Source organism: Pseudopipra pipra, chromosome 19 (genome assembly GCF_036250125.1).
Source record: "Pseudopipra pipra isolate bDixPip1 chromosome 19, bDixPip1.hap1, whole genome shotgun sequence".
Taxonomy (NCBI): Eukaryota; Metazoa; Chordata; class Aves; order Passeriformes; family Pipridae; genus Pseudopipra; species Pseudopipra pipra.
This window is the reverse complement of record NC_087567.1, coordinates 12,458,334-12,474,183: the sequence shown is the minus strand read 5'-3', so window position 1 is coordinate 12,474,183 and position 15,850 is coordinate 12,458,334. Positions and strand designations below refer to the sequence as shown.

Below are 15,850 nucleotides of genomic sequence, written 5' to 3'. Positions count from 1 at the left end.
GGGCTGCAGACACTGCCCACAGTGGCTCATGGCTCACAGGGTGGCAGTGGCCCTCGCTCCAGTGGTGTGGGCTGAGCTGTGCTCTGCCCTGGGCAGCCGGATGGGCAAGCAGGCGGTGCCGAGGAGTCTGAGCACACCCTGACACAGCTGCTGAGTCACCACCACAACCAGCGCTGACGCACCAACCCCACCTGCCTGCTTCCAGCCCAACAGGTCCAGACACCAGCCAGAGCCCTCCTGTGCAGCAGCACTTTAATGGGCCAGGTCAGCCTGAGCCCACGGGGTCCCTGCTCAGCCCAGCACCACAGTGGTTCTTCTGAGTCCGTCTTGCCAGCTGGTGCAGTGTGTGTAGGGCTGCTGGGGTGGCCCAGAGGCCTTTTTCGTGGGACTGGGATCAGACAGCTGCTCTCCTGGTGAGCCAGGCACAGGGCTGGAGCTGGGTCAGCCCTGTCAGTGCCTGGCAGCTCCCAGTTCCATCCTTGCTGGCCCTGGACAACGTGAAATGGGCTGCAGGTTTCTCCATCCAGAAAGCTCTGCTGTCTCCAAAGGATTCTGAAAACAGCCCAGGGCCATTCTCCATGGGGCCAGTGTGCTGGTAGGGAGAAGAGCTGGAGAGCTGTTCTCTGCAAGCAGTGACCACCCACAGAGCAGGGCTGTGCTGGTGAGGCAGCCCCACCTGGAGCTGTGCCCTGGGGTGTGACAGCAGTCCTAGTTCTGCACATGCTGCATCCCAGCAGCTCCAGGAAGCAGGAGCACCTGCATCCCTGTGCCATGGCATTCCTATTGACATGCCTCAATGGGTCCTTGGCCACAGCAAGCAGGGAGGATCTTCCCCAGCATCCTGTGGTCCTGCAGCTTCCAGCACAGTATTGTGATGGACAGATCCAGCCCTTCATGCCAGCCTTACCTGGGCCTCAGGCACGTCTCTCTCGCTGCTCATAAACGGAGTGAAGCTTCTGCATGAGAAATATCTTATCTTCCCCCTCCTGCAACAACAGAGCCGTGGGACAGCTGAGTGGCAGTGCTGCCAGAGCACTGAGTGCCAGTGCTGCCAGTCCTGGGGCTGGACCAGGCCTGGAGCAGCCAGGACGGGCAGGGACAGGGCACAGCGCTCACGCACCTTGGCGATCTGCTCCCTGAGCAGGCAGATGACCCTCTGCTGGCCTCTCACCACTTGGATGTAGAAGTAGATCACAGCTCTGCAACAACAGGAGGGGATGGTGGCAACTGGGCAGGAAGCTGAGGAACACTGTGCTCCTGGCACCAGGATGGGGTACAGGGCTCTGGATTGTCACCCCGGCTCCCAGCCCTGCTTAGGGCCATGACAGTGGGACCCTCAAAGCAAGGCCCAGGATTCAGCCTTGGGCTTTGGTCCATACTCACAGGAGGGCCCCGGACGTGAAGAACAGGAGGAAGGTGTTCTCCACCAGGTGCTGGTGGACCCAGGCAAACCAAGTGATGTTGGGGTTGGACTTCTGCAGCACTAGCACCCAGCTCTTCCCTGATTTGTAGATGGTTTCTAGCCCCCGGAAGGGTCCGCACATCTCTGATGGCTGCACCCTGAGCAGACAGACCGACGGGGTGGTCAGAGCAATGGGCAGCCCAGCAACCGCTGCCCCCAGCCCAGGGCACTGCCTGTCTCAGACATCCAGCCCTCCTGGGACCCAGCCTCACTGTCCCCAGCATCCCCAGGGATCTTCATCCTTGTGTCCTGCACCAGGAACACCCGTGAGCAGCTGGAGGAAGTGGGCACAATCAGTGGCTGGGTAGCACCTCCCTGCCTGGGACAGCACTGCACAGCCTGGGGCTGGGGATGTTGGGGTTGGGGGGTATGGTGTCTCCAAGCCCCTCCATCTCCAGGCTGCCAGGGGTCCTGTGCCTCAAGCCATGGCCTGGTGGGTACTCACGACCAGATGGTGTAGGAGAGGAAGATGGTTGCACCCAGGAAGAAGGGGAAGCAAAGCAGGGTGATGAAAATGGTGCTCATATGCGACGCTTGCCAGGGCTTGCTGGGGGACTGGCAGTTCCGCATCAGGCTGGTCTGTGAACAGGGAGCAGCGTCCTGTGGGCTGCCGGCTCCTGAAGTGTGGCCCCCACCCTGCTGTCCTCTCCCTCCTACCCGCTGGAAGCCAAGTGAGCTTGGACACCCTCTCCCCAGCAACCTCTGCTCAGTCCCACCAGGACGGGGCTGCTCTGTGCAGCACTGCTGCTGCAGCAGAGGCTGGCACTGGCAGGGCACAGTGTCACTGCTGTGTCACCAGTGGGGAACTGCAGGGGGCAGAGGGAATCACACCTTTTTGATATAGAACAGCAGCAGCAGCTTCAGCATCTGCACGGCCGGCAGGAGTGGAGCAAAGAGAATGCCCAGCCTGGGAATGGGGGGAAGACGAGCTCGCCTGGGTCTGAGCCCCAAGGGAGCCAGTGGTGGGCACAGCTGGGGCACCCACGGGGCTCTTGGGGAACACAAGGTATTTGCCAGCAGAGGAAGGAGCCACATCAGGCAGAGACATCTCACCAGGTCAGGGTCTGCCCGTAGATCAGCTCCAGCACATTTCGGGCAATGTCAAACTCGGGCCTCTGCCTCAGCCTCTTCTCCAGGATCAGCCTGGAGAGGAGCAGAGCTCTGCTTCCACACTGCCCAGGGGGACCCTTGCACCCACCTTCCCACTCCGATGTGGCAGAGCCTGGGCACACCAGAGAGCTGGGGCTGTGCAGGGATGCAACACCGGGGGGGGGGACACATCCTGGGGCACGTTACCTCCACACCAGCTCCCCAAAGAGCGTGTCTAGCAAGGTGAATATGAAATCCATCACCACAAAGCGATAAAGGTCCTGCCCCACACATGTCTCCCAGCACTAGGGATACAAGCAAGGGTGGCATACAATCACAGAATGCTTTGGGTTAGAGGAACCCTAAAGCTCATCTTATTCCACCCTCCTGCCATGGGCAGAGACACTTTCCACTAGACCAAGTTGCTCCGAGACCTGTCCATCCTGGCTTTAAACACTTCCAGGGATGGGGCAGCCATAGCTGCTCTGGGCAAACCTGTGCACAGTGCCTCACCACTGTCACGGGGAAGAATTTCTTCCTAATATCTAATAAGGAAGAAACCCCCAGTTCCTTCCATGGCCCCATGCTGAGCCTGGCCCCTCACGGCCCCAGGGCAGCAGTGCTGACCTCCTCTGTTGAGCAGACAACACTCCGGCTGAGCCACTGGAAACACAGCAGGCTGAGGACCACCATCTTCAGAATGAGGTTCCTGGAGAGCAGGAGCAGGGCCAGGAGCCCCTGAGCCCAGGGGAAGGAGGGGCCAAGCCCCATAGACAGGGTGCCTGGCCCCAAAGCATCCCCCATGCCACAGGTGGGGGTGCAGGACTCTCCCTCCACCATAGCCCCAGCCAGCCCACCTGCAGATGGCCACGTAGACCTGTGTCACAGGGGAGTCCTGCTTCTCCCACATCGCCAGCAAGTTGTACAGGTGGGGCATCAGTGCATTGAGGAGGGATACCACGAGGGGCAGGACCAGCAGGATGGCTTCCTGCTGCCACCTGCCACTGCCCTGTGCTCGCTGCTCCTGCTGAACCTGGTGAGCAGGTACTGTGGTGAGCACACGGACTTGGGCAGCCAGGCATCCTTAGGGAAGGCAGCAAACATCCAGGCCAGGAGAAGAGCTGCAACGGGGCTGCCCCTGCCTCCCTCCCCGCTACCCCTGCCACGTCCCTCCAACCCCAGGGCGAGGGCTGGCACTCACCACATGCATGTGCTTAGACAAGTGGTGCACAGCCAGTGTGCAGCCCAGCACCGAGCCCAGTGCCAGGGTCCAGGCCAGGAGTACCACGATGCAGTGCCTCAGGCGCTGGCAGAGGCTCTGGGAGTGGGAGCGGGAGCGCTGCTCTGCCAGCAGCTCCTGCAAGAGAGCAGTGCCAGAGCTGCCAAACCTGCTCCGTGTCCAGAGCAAGGGTCTGTCCCACTGCACTGTGGCAGGACCTAGAGGAATGATGGACAAAGCGCTGATGCAAGAGTGGGATTGGGGGTGTTTGTATCACCCAGCTCCTCACCTTCAGCTGGGTGCAGAAGTTCTCACACTGCAGCTTCACTGAGCGCCTCTGGATCACCTTGAAGTCCCAGGCGCAGAAGACTTTGACAGCCAGGTCCCCCATGGAGCTTCCCACGCTCTCCCGAAAAGAGCAGGACACGCTGCAGTGAGGGAGAGGGCATCAGGGATCAGGGCTGGGTGAAGGGGGAAGGCTGGCAGTGCCATAGGTGCTGCTGACCCACCAGTACACCAGCAGGATGCAGGTGACGAGGAAGGAGACCCCAACGCTGAACAGGTAGGCCAGCGGCATGTTGTACGGGAACGGGGGGGCTGCGGGGGGGCACGCGCTGCCCTTGGAGCCAGGGGTGCAGGGGTCATTGAGGGTGACGTTGCTGTAGTAGCCATAGTACAGCAGTGAGTGTGTGAAGTAGCCCTGTGGGAAAGCACAGGATGTGGCCCATGGTGACCTTGGTGGTGCCTGCAGCTCCCCACCCAGCCTGGCACCTCTGTGCCAGCCCCGGGGACAGAGTCCTAGGCTGGGGCAGCACCAGGCACCCCCTTTGCACCCACAGCACTGGCAGTCCTGGGGCCCAGCTGTGCAAGGGCAGCGACTGGGGCATCACTGTGGTGGGGATGTGGGGCTGCACCCCAGGCCTGGAGCAGCCCCTGTCCCGGGCGTGCCTGGGCCCTGATGCGTGGGCTGTGCTTACCGCTCCTGTGAGGAGCTCCAGGCCGGTGAAGGGGGGGGGGCTGGCCGAGGTAGGGGGGTACACAGCCTGCAGGGCCACCACGAAGGCCAGGAGGATGAGAAATGAGAAGAAGTTGAACATAAGGAGCGTCTTGAGGAAGAGGAAGTAGGAGAGGACGCTGGAGCCAAAGCGGCCACTGATTTGCTTCAAGGTGTAGTGCCAGGGCTGCGCGGTGCGGAGCAGGGAGAGGAGCCTGTACCAGAGACCTCGGCAGCCCTGGGGAGAGAGAACCTGGGGAGAGCACCAGAGCCAGAGCCTGCACTGGAGCCCCTAAGTTGCTGTGCAGACCGCGCCCTGACTTACGAGGCCGATGTAGACGATGGACCATCCACAGGGCGAGGAGGGGGCCCAGTGCTGGGCACGCTGCCTCAGGAGGCCCCTCTGCCTGTTCACCTGCCGCCTGCCCAGCAGAGAGGAGTGTCAGAGGGTACCACAGGTCCCGGGATGGCTCTGGTTGTGGGAGCCCTGCCTGGTCAGGGCTGGTGCAAGGGGTCCTACCGGAGGGTGCGTTTCTCTGCCAGGCTGATGGGCAAAGTGAGCAGCATCTGGCTGCGCTGGTAGGGCGAGAGGCTCAGCAGCTCCTTCACCAGCAGGCTCCACTTGTCTGGGGCACAGGGGGCTCAGTGGGACACAGCTAGCCACATCATGCCCTTCCCAAACTCAGAACAGGGACAGTGCCTGGCACTGCCTGCTCCCGCTCCAGGGCACCCTCACCTTCCAGCGTGGCCCTGTCGGGGTCAGTGTCCAGGTCGTACTGCCGCAGGCTGGGCCGCGCCGCACGGCACAGCTGCTGCAGGGGCGGGCGGCTGCTCCGGCGCCGCAGCCGGGCCGTACGGTTGCAGTACTGGGAGATGATGGCCCCGAGGCTGCATCCTGCAGGCCAGAGCAGGGCAGGGTTTGGGTGGCCGTGGGAGAGCAGGGCAGGCGGGAGAGCTCTCTGAGAGGCTCTGGGGCCTGGAGAAAGGCGGGAGGGCAGGTGGTACCTACCGATGGTGCGGCTGGGCATGCTGGCCAGGATCTGCAGGGAGGCAGAGGAGTAGCCAGGGCACTGCTCACCCTGCCCTGGCTCTGGCCAGGCCGCGGCACAGGCATCTGGGGGAGCCAGGCAGGCTGGGGACTCTAGGAGGGGGAAGGCAGGATGCAGAGTGCCCAAGGCTCATCCCTGTGTTCCCACTGCTCTGGGGGCTAGGTGTGTGTCCTGGTGTGTGCTTCCCCCAGAGTAACCCCCTACTCCAGGGACACTCTTTATGTCCCCAAGAGCTGCTCTGCCCTGCACCAGCCAAGGCATCAGCAGGCTCCTTCAAGGCTTTGGCCACAGCCATGACGTGTACCCCAGCCAGCCCAAGCAGGGTCAGGGTGGGTGGATGGCCCTGGGCACACACATTGCCCTCGGCCTCCCCTGGCTGCAGTGCTTTTACCTCTGTCCCTCTCCTTCATCTCCAGCTCCAGACCTGCCTCGATCAAGCTGCTCTGCTCCAGGATAAGCTGGTGGAAGGAGGTGTGCAGGGCTCTCTCGCTGTCCGGGCTCGGCTCCTGGCTGCAGAGACACAGAGACCTCATGCCGCTGGGGTGCAAGAGCTGGGGCACAGCGGGGCAGCGGGAGGGTAACACTCACCCATCGCTCTCGGTGCCCTCGGGGACGTGGAGGGTGATGGAGGGCGGCTGGGACATCCTGCGGGGCCGAGCAGGTCCCTCCGACACGGGCCCTGCCGCGGCGAGCGGACGGGCGTCAGTGGCCCCGGCCCCCGGTTCCCCCGCGCGCTGCCGGCCCGCTGGACGAGGATGGAACCGCAGCCACTGCGTGCGGGACCCGGGGCAGGCGGGAGCACGCGGTCTGCGGGCCTAACCCCGGGACTAACCCCGGGGCCAACCCGGCAGCGGCAGGAAGGAAGAACGGGCGGATAGGGCGGTGCCGGTCCCGCGCGGGAGGAGCTCGCCCGCCGTCCCGGGACCCTCAGGGGCAGGGACGGAGCCTCCAAGCACCTGCCCCAGCGCACGGCTCGGGAGGGGTCCGAACCGGCCCCAGGCGGACACATGGGAGCACAGACTCCCCCGTGCCCCGCCGCCGTGTCCCCCCGCCCGCTCCCGCCGGTGCCCAGCGTCGTCTCCTTCCTCCCCTCCTCCACCAACCCTCGGGCTCCGCAACCCCCTCTGCCTCGGAGCGGGCTAAGGCTGCTCGGGGCAGACGGCGGCTCCGGAGCTCCGCGGCAGCTCCCGCCCGCCCCGATACCGGGAACCGACGGGACGCCCCTCGGGGCTCCCGCCGCCTCGGCCGGGGCCGTGGGCCGGTGTGGGTGCGGATCTGCGGGGAGGGCGGGGAGCACCGAGCCCTGCCCGCCCCGCCGTTCCTGCCGTCTCCCGGTACCGGGCGGGGGCGGCGGGAGCCCCCCAAAGCCCCTGTTTCCCCTCGGCCGCGCTCACCGGGACCCGCCGCCGGCCGGGCCGTGGGGGCGGTGCTGCCCGTCCCCGTTACACCGGGGCGGAGGCAGGGACGGAGCGGGGCACCGGGTACAGCGCGGGACGAGCGCGGCCCTCTGTGTCCGGGCGGGGGAGCCCCGGCCCCGCCGGCCCGAGCCCGCCCCGCCCCAGCGCCACGGGACCGCCCGGCCCGGCCCTCCCGGGGCGGTGCCGCGCAGGAGCGGCGGCGGAACGCGATGGAGGGCGGCGGCAGCGGCGCCTACGGGGCGGCGAAGGCTGGCGGCGCCTTCGACCTGGTCCGTTTCGTACAGCAGCCGCAGGTGCTGGCGCGGATCGTCAGTGCGGTGAGTCGGGACGGGACGGGGCGGGAGAGCCCCGTCGGGACGGGCCGCGGGCGGGCCGGGCCCTCCCCTGGAGCCCGTCCGGGCCCGCCTCCCCTCCGCCCTGGCCGGTGTCCCCGGCCCGTCGGGCACGGGCAGCCCCCGAAGGGCCTCCCCGTCTCGGTGCCGCCCACTGGACACCGGCTCCGCCTCACAGATCTTCGCCCTGATCGTGTTCGCCTGCCTGGTCGGGGATGGCTACATCAGCACGCCCGAGGACTCCCATCTCTTCTGTGTCTTCAACCACAATGAGGACGCCTGTCGCTACGGCATCGGCATCGGCGTCCTCGCCTTCCTCGCCTGCATCTTCTTCTTCATGGTGGACGTCTACTTCCCCCAGATCAGCAACGCCACCGACCGCAAGTACTTGGTCCTGGCCGACCTCGGCTTCTCAGGTACCGTGGGCGCGGGGCAGGGCTGTGCCTCCCGCCGCTGGCACAATGGCCGCCTTGTCCCGTGACGTGGCTGCCGGTGCCTGGCAAAGGGAGTCGCTCCCGCCTGGCACGCTGCCCGTCGGCCACGAGCTGCTGCTGCTGCTGCTGGGCGTCCTGAGGAGTGACTGCCCCCGGCCGGGTGCCTGCACCGGCCCGCACGGTGGAGCAGGGTCTTCATGCTACTTGCCCCCACAGGTCTCTGGACCTTCCTGTGGTTCATCGGGTTCTGCTTCTTGACCAACCAGTGGTCCTGGACATGGACTGAGCAGGTGTACATCGTGGCAGACTCTGCCCGCGCTGCCATCACCTTCAGTTTCTTCTCCATCTTCTCCTGGGTGAGTGAACCACCCTGCCCTGCTTGGGGGGAGCGTGGAGGGACCCCCTATACTGCACAGTGCAGGACAGCCCTAACGCTGCCGCCCCCTCCTCTCTGCAGGGCCTCCTGTTGACCTTCGCTTACAAGAGGTACAAAATGGGGGTGGAGGACTTTGCTCAAAGCTATGTCGACCCCACCCCAGAGGTTTCGACTCCCTACTCCAGCTACCCCAACATCAGCCATGAGAGCTACCAGCAGCCGCCCTTCACCCACACGGCAGAGGCCCCGGAGGGGTACCAGCCCCCCCCGGTGTACTGAGCCCCGGCTGGTGCCTGCGGGTGGCTGTACCAGTGCAATTCCTTCTGTGGGGTGGGAGGGAGGGGCCTGCGACTTGGAGGGGTGGGAGGGTGACGGCTGCTTTGTGTGAAGGTGACCGGGCCTTGGCATGGGGCGCAGGAGGGGCCTGGTCCTGATGCTGGAGCCAAGCTCCCTGATGAGGGGTCGAGAGCCCCGTGTGTGGTGGGTGATTCGGCGCACGGTGGTGATTTGCAGCTGCTGGGTGAGCCCTGCGGCTGCAGGAGGGTGGGTGTGCGGGCAGCCCTGGCACAGCTGAGCCTCTGCCCTCGCTGTGGTGCCTTGGTGGAGTGTGTGGTTCACACCCCCCTGACCCTGCCCTGGCTCTGCCCCTGTGACTGCTGCCCTGGCCTGTCCTGGCCCCAGTGCCTTTCAGCCCTGCTGGCTGCATCCTCCCAAGTGCCGTCTCTTGCTGCCGTAACACAGCCGGGCCCGGCTCCCGCCTGTGCCAGCTTTCCGTGCCTTCCCCGCTCGGCTGCTGCTGGGTGAGCTGTTGCCAAAGCCCCCCTTGTCTTCCTCTGATGCCGCACTGTGCCTTCTCCCAGCCTGCACTAGAGCTGCCAGTGCTCCCGCGGTTTGGGATCCGTGGGAGCGGTGAGCGCTGGGATCCCTCAGGAGGGCCAGGGCTGCTCCAGCTGAGGAAGGTCCTGGAGCGCTTTCTGTCCCTTGCTTGCCTCCCCCATGAGCGCTGCCTCTGCCAACACGAGGCTGTGCTGCCATGCCCTGCCCACGGCTCCCACCTGCACTCCGGCTGCCCTGGGTGCCGCAGGGCCGCTGTCTCAGGTTGTGTTCGCTGCTGTGCTATGGTGAAGCTGTTCCTGGTGGCCTGGTGCGGGCTGTTGCTGCTGGGGCTGGTGTTCAAGTAGTTGTCACTGTAAGGTTTGAATAAACTTTTTCACCAAGCCACCATGTGCCTTTTGTCTCTGGAGAAGGAGAAGGGGCTACTGCCCTCTCCCCCTGAGGGCTGGGGGGTGCCAGGCGAGGCAGTGGCGGCACAGCCCCTGCCAACTGCTGCGTTGCAAACAGCACACTCACGCTGGTGGCTATTTTTAGGCAACCCTCCTCCTGCTCCTCCATCCGAGCAGAGCTCCAGTGCCAGCCCTGCGAGTGGCCCTCCTGCCCTGTGACCACTCCAGTGACCAGCCCAGGCTGCCTCACTGGCCACAACCAGAAAGCTTCTGCAGAGCACTCTGGTAGAAAACACACACAGAGGTTCATTAAGTTATTTATTAACCTAAAACAGCAGCAGCACTGCCTTCCCTAGCTCTGAGAGAAAAGCCCAGGCCTGGCACTTGAGTACTTGTGAGTACAGTTGTGCCCACTGGTAACAATGGGAGGAACAGGGGGAGTTCATGTGGCTCTTGGAGCCTTCCAGGGCACAGGCAAACAGTGACCCTGCACTCACACGTGGAGATCTGGCCTGGCCAGAATCAAGAACTACTGCTTGGAGCCTGTAGATCTCTTCCAGGGAAAAGCACTTTTGCAAGGAGTAAGGAACAAAGTCAACAACCTTCCAGAAGCTGTACCAAGCAAAGGGGGAAGAGGATCCTTCAGTCAGCTTAGAGCAGAGGAACAGTCAGCCTTGAGAATTTTGGAAGGCTCAGGAGGGAGCAAGAGACACAATAAAGTAAAGAACCAGCCCTTCAGATCAGAGCCCCTTTGCCAAGTAGCTGGACCTTCAAAGGAACAGTCGCCGAAATCTGGGTAGATGAAACCCTGAGCCTCTAAACCCCTCACAGGTAATGCAGCACCAAAATGGCAGCACCAATCTTGAACCTGAGAAAAACTGCCCTGAATTTTGAGTAGGCTCTTCCTGGGACCAGTTCTTCCAAAGGACTCTGTCACAGCCTGCTAGACCACCGCCAGCCCTTTGAAGTTCAGTGGCTCAGAAGAGCCTGCTGCCAGGCTGAGTTGGGCCTTCCTTTCCCCTCTTCTGTTTCAACAAGAATTGACAAAACAGTAATAAGAGTGTCAGCAAATGGAGAAGCCAAGGCCCTGCCCAGGGCTGGGCTGTTGCATGTGTCAGTTTAAAAGTTGTGCCACAGCTCTGTGACAAGGGACAAATTACCTAAGACTGTTAAAAAAGGAAGTGCGTTCAAAATACTGTACAGTCTCAATGACTGTACATTGTCTTGAGAAACCTGGAATTTAGCAAGAGTGCACAAGAGAGAAGAGCTGCATTCACAGGCACCAGAACCAGCACCAGTGCCAGCCTGAGCACACACAGAGCACTGGGAGAGCCGGCCAGAGCCACGGCGAGCAACCAGAGCCCTGCAGCCTAGCTCGCCACGGACTGAGCCAGGGCCTGTGCGTGGCAACATAGCTAACTACACCCGTCTCTCTCTGTGTTCTGAGACTGGAACTCACTCTCATCAGGCTCTCGCTTCAGCTCTCCCCAGCATCAGGCCTGGTGGATCCTCCTTGGCTGTGGTGCTCGGTGTGGGGGGGCAGTGGAGGTTGGGCAGGGAGGGCTGAGGCACTGAACAGTTCACTAAAAGCACGGGGAAGCAGATCCTGAGCCCATAAGCACTGAGCTCTCTTCCCTTCCATTTTCCCAGCAGTCAAGTGAAGATCTTCCGAATGGCAGCTGCCTCTCGCTGCCTCAACCCCAGGGGCATGTTCTCCTTGTTCTCCAGCCCAGGCTGCTGGGGCCGCTTGCGGAAGTAGCAGGCTCGGCACACAGAGTGGTACTTGTCAGCTCCTCCAATCACTTCAACCTGGCAGGAAAATTCGGAGGGTGACTCTGCAGAGTCCAGCTTCCCTGAGGGGATCCCTCTGGACCAGCAGGACTGGAAAGGTGAAGCAGTTTCTGTTCCAAGGAAACTCACCTCCCGCTCTGCTCCCAGCCTCTTGGTGTAGGAGGCCTCCCGGAAGCACTCCATGCACACGGCATTCAGCTTCACCACGCTCTCCGCCAGCGGCACGAGGTTCAGGATGCTCCCAAAGGCCTGTGCAAAACAGTGTAGGAGGTGCTGCTGGGTGGGTTCTGTGAGGGTCCCAAAGCAGCTGCTGTACCAAAATGAGTGTTATACCTTTCTCTGGAAAGTCCCATCCAGAGCAGCAACGATGACTGTTTTCCCGGCGTTGGCCATTGTCTCGCAGAACTCCACAATATCTGGGAACTGAAGGGGGCACAAGCACAGCATCAGGAGGGAGCAGGGGCAGCTCTTGGCTCTGGATCCTGCAGTGCATACCCAGACAGCAGCACCGGGAACAAGGAAAGTCAGAGCCACATGCCCTGTCTTTAGAATGGACTCCAGTCCCATGCCATCGGGGACTACAGGGAGGGAGGGTTTGACTACAAACACAGTCCAGCTGGATCAAACTGCCCCAGGGCATTTCTTTCCATCTCTTCCTACAGAGGACTCAGGCCTTAGTCTGCACAGGGTGTCCTGGGGAGCCTGTGTTCCCCAGAGCGCCCCGAACCCCCTCCAGCTGTGCACTTACAAACTGGCCCTCGTCGATGCCGATGACGGCGGCGCCCAGCGCCTCCTGGTACACATCCTGGAGGAGCCCGGCGGGCACAGCTTCCATGGTGCTCCTGCGGGCAGGGAGGGGGTGAGCCGGGCAGGCCAGGCATCCCCGCGGAGGGGGGGTGGTCCTCCTGCCCCAGGAACTGACTTGTCGTGTGTGGAGACCCCGGAGGAGCTGTAGCGCGTGTCCTTGGCGTACTTCACCAGCAGGCACCGGTACTGGGCAAGCTGGAACCGCCGCACCCGCCGCATGAGCTCCGTGCTACGAGACACTGTGTCAGCGGGCACCGGCACCGACCCTCCCCTCGCACCCCGCCCCGGGCCTCGCCCCGCGCCCCCCGCCCCGGGCCTACCTCTTCCCGGAGAACATCGGCCCGAAGATCACCTGGGGGCAGAATGGAGGGTCATCGGACAGCCCCGGCCCCGCCCGGTGCCGGTGCGGCCCCCGGCTTCGCAGCCTCCCCAGCCGGGTGCCCTGGGATGGTACCTGTCCGTGCCCCCCAGCGCGGTGCCCGGGCGGTGCCGTACCTGTATCTGCCCGCGGGGCCGGCTGGGCGAGCCGGGGTGGACGCCGGGCACCGTCAGGCAGTTCATGGCGGACTGACAGCCAGAGCCCGCGCGCGCCGCTCCGCCGCGCCAGCGCCGGCCAATCGGAGGAGGCCCCGCGCTGACGCGCCGCCGTGCCAGCCAATCGCGGGAGGGCCCGCGCCGGCGCTCCGCGATGCTGACCAATGGGGCCACGGGCGCCAAAATTCTTATTTTCCCCTGAGCGTCGGCACCGCCTTCCCGGGCCAGGAGGGCCAATGGGAGGGGCCGGACACGCCCCCGGCCCTGGCCCCGCCCCCGAGCTCTGGCCCTGTGCCCGAGCCCCAGCCTCGCCTCCAGGGTGGCCAATGGGAAGGAGTCGGCCCCGCCCCCGCGCTCTGGCCCCGCCCCCGGGCGGGCAGGGGGCGCCGGGTCTGGACGGGACCGGGCGCGGGACCGGACGCACCATGGGCGGGTGGCGGGACATGTCCGCCGAGGTAGGGCCCGGGGGCAGGTAGCGCGCGGTTCTCTGCCAGACCGCGGGGTCTCTCTCGGCCCTCGCTGCAGCCCCGTTGCCTCCTCGCAGGCGCTGGAGGACCAGTACTCCCCCAGCCGCTGGTCCCCCCGCCTCGACCGGGACACCATCATCGACGCCCACCTCGCGGTGACGGCGGCAGGTGAGGAGCGGGGGACGCCGGGAGTGGGGGCTGCGCTCGGTGCCATGGCCCCATGCCCCACCGCCTCCCGCCCTGCAGGAACCGAGCGGGCCCGGGCCAGCGCCCAGACCTCGCTGCACGTCCCCTATGGCAAAGGCGACGGGGAGAAGCTGGACATCTATTTCCCCACGGACCATTCTGGGAGTAAGTGATAGAGACGGTGAGGACAGGGGTGGGCAGGGGTCGGATTCTCTGCTCACCCCCCACTGCACTGTGCAGCCTTCCCGGTCCTGGTCTACATCCATGGCGGATACTGGCAGTGCCTGAGGTGAGGTGGGATCCCTTGGGAAGGGACTCCCCCTGCCCACCCTTACTGACTCCCTTCTCCTGACACTGGGACTCTCTGGGTACGTGGGGTCTGACCAGTCCCCAGCTGGCCCCCACAGCCTGTCAGCGTCTCTCTTCCCCAGTAAGGACGAGTCGGGGTTTGCAGCCCCCCCGCTGGTGTCGCAGGGGGTGGCGGTGGTGGCAGTGGGGTACGACACAGCCCCCAGAGGTGGGTGTCACCCTGCAGAGGCTGTGGCTGCGCGCATGGCCCGGCGCCCTCTGACCCTGCCCTCTGCCCTCTGCCCAGGCCACATGGACACTATGGTTCTGCAGGTGCGCCGCAGCCTTGCCTTCCTGGTGGAGCAGTACCCTGAGATCAGGTGGGCAGCTCCCAGGGGGCTGATGTGTGAGCACGGCTGGGGGGGCAAACGAGCCTTGTGCAGGACAAAGACTCCAGCACCTCAGCCCAAGTGCTGGGCAGTGCCTGCAGCCCCGATCCTATCACTGCACAGACAGCAGCTGATGGATTAGGAAACATCTGAGCTGCTGTGTTCAGGCGTACTGCCCCCTCCGCATGGAGCAGGATGTCCCTAGGTGTCCCCAGGTGTCCCTGCCAGTCACTCCCTGAACTGGCTCACGGCTCTCTCCTTCCAGAGGCATTTACCTGTGTGGGCACTCGGCAGGGGCCCACCTGGCAGCCATGGTGCTGTTCACAGACTGGACGGAATTCCACGTGGTGCCAGATATCAAAGGTAGGGTTGGCATATCCCAGTGCAGAGACTGGAGGAGAACTGGTCTCTGCACTTGGAACAAGGCTGTGGGGCTGTGGAGCCGAGGGGATGAGCTGCCCAATGATGAGGTCCCCAGGGTTGTGGGAGCCACCCAAGCTGTGGCCTCTCACTTGCCAGTGACTCTGCCTTTAGGAGCAGTGCTGGTGAGCGGCGTGTACGATCTGGAGCCCATCCTGCACACCTATGTGAACGATGCTCTGAACATGAGCCGGTGAGCCTGCACACTGCAGGGACAGCCACAGGGACAGGGCACAGGCAGGCAGACATCAGTGGCTCTGTGGCCGCTCTGCGCCTGTGCCACCCCCTGGCTGATGAGCCCAGCCAAGGACACAGCTGCTCTTGGAGCGAGGGGCTGTGTCAGCTGCCACTGCGGTGACTCCTGCAGGGAGGTGGCCCAGAGGAATAGTCCCATGCGACACGTTGCCCCGGCGGTGCCAGCGGCCTGTGAGGTGCTTGTGGTGGTGGCCCAGCACGACTCCCCGGAGTTTCGCAGGCAGTCGCAGGAGTACAGCCAGGTGAGCTCCAGCAGCGCCCTGCCCAGCTCCATGGGAGTGCTGCTCCAGCTGGCCCTCGCCAATGTGTCCAGCTGGGATGAAGAGCTCGCATGCTGGACCAGAGTGGCGCTTCTGGCTTGGGGAAGGACACCAGTCCTTGCCAAGCTGTCATTCCTGCTGCCCTGTGCAGGGCAGGTGGGCATTGAGGTCCCTCCTGCCAGCACTGCTCTCTCCGCAGGCCCTGCGTGCAGCCGGCTGGTCCGTCTCCCTGCTGGATCTGGCCGGTGTGGATCACTTTGATGTCATTGAGAAGCTGTCGGAGAACAGCTACATCCTCACTCAGGTAGGCAGGAGGGCTGTGCTGAGACAGATCAGGTGGGTGCAGGGCTGGCTGTCACCTCCCTGTGGGGAGGAGCAGGGCCAGCTGCTGCTCACAGGGCTTGGTTCCTCATCCCAGGTCATTCTGAACATGATTTCAAGAGCATGATGGCATGTTGAGAGCAAACAGACAGGGACCATGGCCCTGCATGATGGCACCAGGCAGCCAGTGTTCCCCTTGCCCATTGCCTCCTTGCTCCAGCACAGGGTGGCCACTGCCTCAGACCCCCCTGGCCCCTTCTGCTCTGCCCAGCCTAGGCTGGTGCCCCTTTCCTGGGGTCTTCCTGCCTTCCTGCCTGCCGGAGCATGAGGGGCTGAGGGCTGCAAGGCTCTGTCCAGACAACTGGTTGATGAAGATCATTCCCTCAGTGTCCTTTAAACTGCATATTGTCGATGCAAAATAAAACAAGAATTACTGTTGCCTGGGGTAGCTGCTTCCCAGGGAGCCAGTGAGGGCATACCCAGTGTGACTACTGCTGAGGGAATCCCTTCTTCCAGCACAGAGTTCTGGGCTGCAG

The 15,850-nt window shown here is 63.9% G+C and overlaps 4 protein-coding genes across 11 annotated transcripts; 2 read left to right on the top strand and 2 right to left on the bottom strand.

Moving 5' to 3' along the window:
• Positions 1–235: 235 nt before the first annotated feature.
• Positions 236–7,399, bottom strand: TMC6 (transmembrane channel like 6). Of its 5 annotated transcripts, none has more exons than XM_064676261.1 (21): positions 7,208–7,399; positions 6,402–6,492; positions 6,205–6,323; positions 5,774–5,905; positions 5,501–5,659; positions 5,285–5,390; positions 5,090–5,186; positions 4,748–5,002; positions 4,280–4,470; positions 4,060–4,198; positions 3,753–3,908; positions 3,409–3,584; positions 3,179–3,260; positions 2,759–2,856; positions 2,516–2,605; positions 2,294–2,369; positions 1,908–2,041; positions 1,384–1,560; positions 1,121–1,199; positions 908–986; positions 236–764 (listed from the first exon to the last, which is right to left on the bottom strand). In XM_064676261.1, exons 2-20 carry the CDS (start codon positions 6,455–6,457, stop codon positions 915–917), a joined length of 2,394 nt encoding a protein of 797 aa, XP_064532331.1. In that variant the 5' UTR covers positions 6,458–6,492; positions 7,208–7,399; the 3' UTR covers positions 236–764; positions 908–914. The 5 variants fall into 5 exon arrangements, with proteins under 5 accessions (XP_064532331.1, XP_064532332.1, XP_064532333.1 ...); XM_064676262.1 differs by having other exon boundaries at positions 236–592; XM_064676263.1 differs by having other exon boundaries at positions 236–552.
• SYNGR2 (synaptogyrin 2) lies at positions 7,388–9,588 on the top strand. Its single transcript, XM_064676300.1, has 4 exons — positions 7,388–7,548; positions 7,742–7,979; positions 8,214–8,353; positions 8,455–9,588. The coding sequence occupies exons 1-4, from the start codon at positions 7,441–7,443 to the stop codon at positions 8,650–8,652; spliced, it is 684 nt and encodes a 227-aa protein (XP_064532370.1). The 5' UTR covers positions 7,388–7,440; the 3' UTR covers positions 8,653–9,588.
• A 313-nt stretch (positions 9,589–9,901) lies between these two features.
• TK1 (thymidine kinase 1) lies at positions 9,902–12,830 on the bottom strand. Its single transcript, XM_064676273.1, has 7 exons — positions 12,690–12,830; positions 12,515–12,546; positions 12,310–12,423; positions 12,136–12,229; positions 11,721–11,810; positions 11,517–11,636; positions 9,902–11,405 (listed from the first exon to the last, which is right to left on the bottom strand). Exons 1-7 carry the CDS (start codon positions 12,753–12,755, stop codon positions 11,250–11,252), a joined length of 672 nt encoding a protein of 223 aa, XP_064532343.1. The 5' UTR covers positions 12,756–12,830; the 3' UTR covers positions 9,902–11,249.
• A 241-nt stretch (positions 12,831–13,071) lies between these two features.
• Positions 13,072–15,752, top strand: AFMID (arylformamidase). 4 transcript variants are annotated; one of them, XM_064676282.1, is made up of 11 exons: positions 13,072–13,183; positions 13,273–13,363; positions 13,442–13,546; positions 13,622–13,670; positions 13,813–13,898; positions 13,977–14,049; positions 14,324–14,421; positions 14,593–14,671; positions 14,846–14,975; positions 15,193–15,297; positions 15,412–15,752. In XM_064676282.1, the coding sequence occupies exons 1-11, from the start codon at positions 13,154–13,156 to the stop codon at positions 15,439–15,441; spliced, it is 876 nt and encodes a 291-aa protein (XP_064532352.1). In that variant the 5' UTR covers positions 13,072–13,153; the 3' UTR covers positions 15,442–15,752. The 4 variants fall into 4 exon arrangements, with proteins under 4 accessions (XP_064532352.1, XP_064532351.1, XP_064532353.1 ...); XM_064676281.1 differs by having other exon boundaries at positions 14,578–14,671; XM_064676283.1 differs by lacking the exons at positions 13,622–13,670; positions 13,813–13,898 and having other exon boundaries at positions 14,578–14,671.
• Positions 15,753–15,850: the final 98 nt, after the last annotated feature.

Bases quoted from the DNA above. Each gene is read 5' to 3' on its own strand.
- TMC6 (XM_064676261.1), bottom strand. From the start codon at position 6,457: ATGTCCCAGCCGCCCTCCATCACCCTCCACGTCCCCGAGGGCACCGAG. The intron at 5,003-5,089 runs GTAAGTCAGGGC...CTCTCTCCCCAG, and splicing joins CCATCGTCTACATCGGCCTC to GGCTGCCGAGGTCTCTGGTA. The intron at 4,199-4,279 runs GTGGGTCAGCAG...CCCTCACTGCAG, and splicing joins TGCATCCTGCTGGTGTACTG to CGTGTCCTGCTCTTTTCGGG.
- SYNGR2 (XM_064676300.1), top strand. From the start codon at position 7,441: ATGGAGGGCGGCGGCAGCGGCGCCTACGGGGCGGCGAAGGCTGGCGGC. The intron at 7,980-8,213 runs GTACCGTGGGCG...TTGCCCCCACAG, and splicing joins GGCCGACCTCGGCTTCTCAG to GTCTCTGGACCTTCCTGTGG. The intron at 8,354-8,454 runs GTGAGTGAACCA...TCCTCTCTGCAG, and splicing joins TCTTCTCCATCTTCTCCTGG to GGCCTCCTGTTGACCTTCGC.
- TK1 (XM_064676273.1), bottom strand. From the start codon at position 12,755: ATGAACTGCCTGACGGTGCCCGGCGTCCACCCCGGCTCGCCCAGCCGG. The intron at 12,424-12,514 runs GTAGGCCCGGGG...AGTGTCTCGTAG, and splicing joins CCGATGTTCTCCGGGAAGAG to CACGGAGCTCATGCGGCGGG. The intron at 11,406-11,516 runs GTGAGTTTCCTT...TTTTCCTGCCAG, and splicing joins GGCTGGGAGCAGAGCGGGAG to GTTGAAGTGATTGGAGGAGC.
- AFMID (XM_064676281.1), top strand. From the start codon at position 13,154: ATGGGCGGGTGGCGGGACATGTCCGCCGAG. The intron at 13,547-13,621 runs GTAAGTGATAGA...TGCACTGTGCAG, and splicing joins CCCCACGGACCATTCTGGGA to CCTTCCCGGTCCTGGTCTAC. The intron at 14,050-14,323 runs GTGGGCAGCTCC...CTCTCCTTCCAG, and splicing joins GAGCAGTACCCTGAGATCAG to AGGCATTTACCTGTGTGGGC.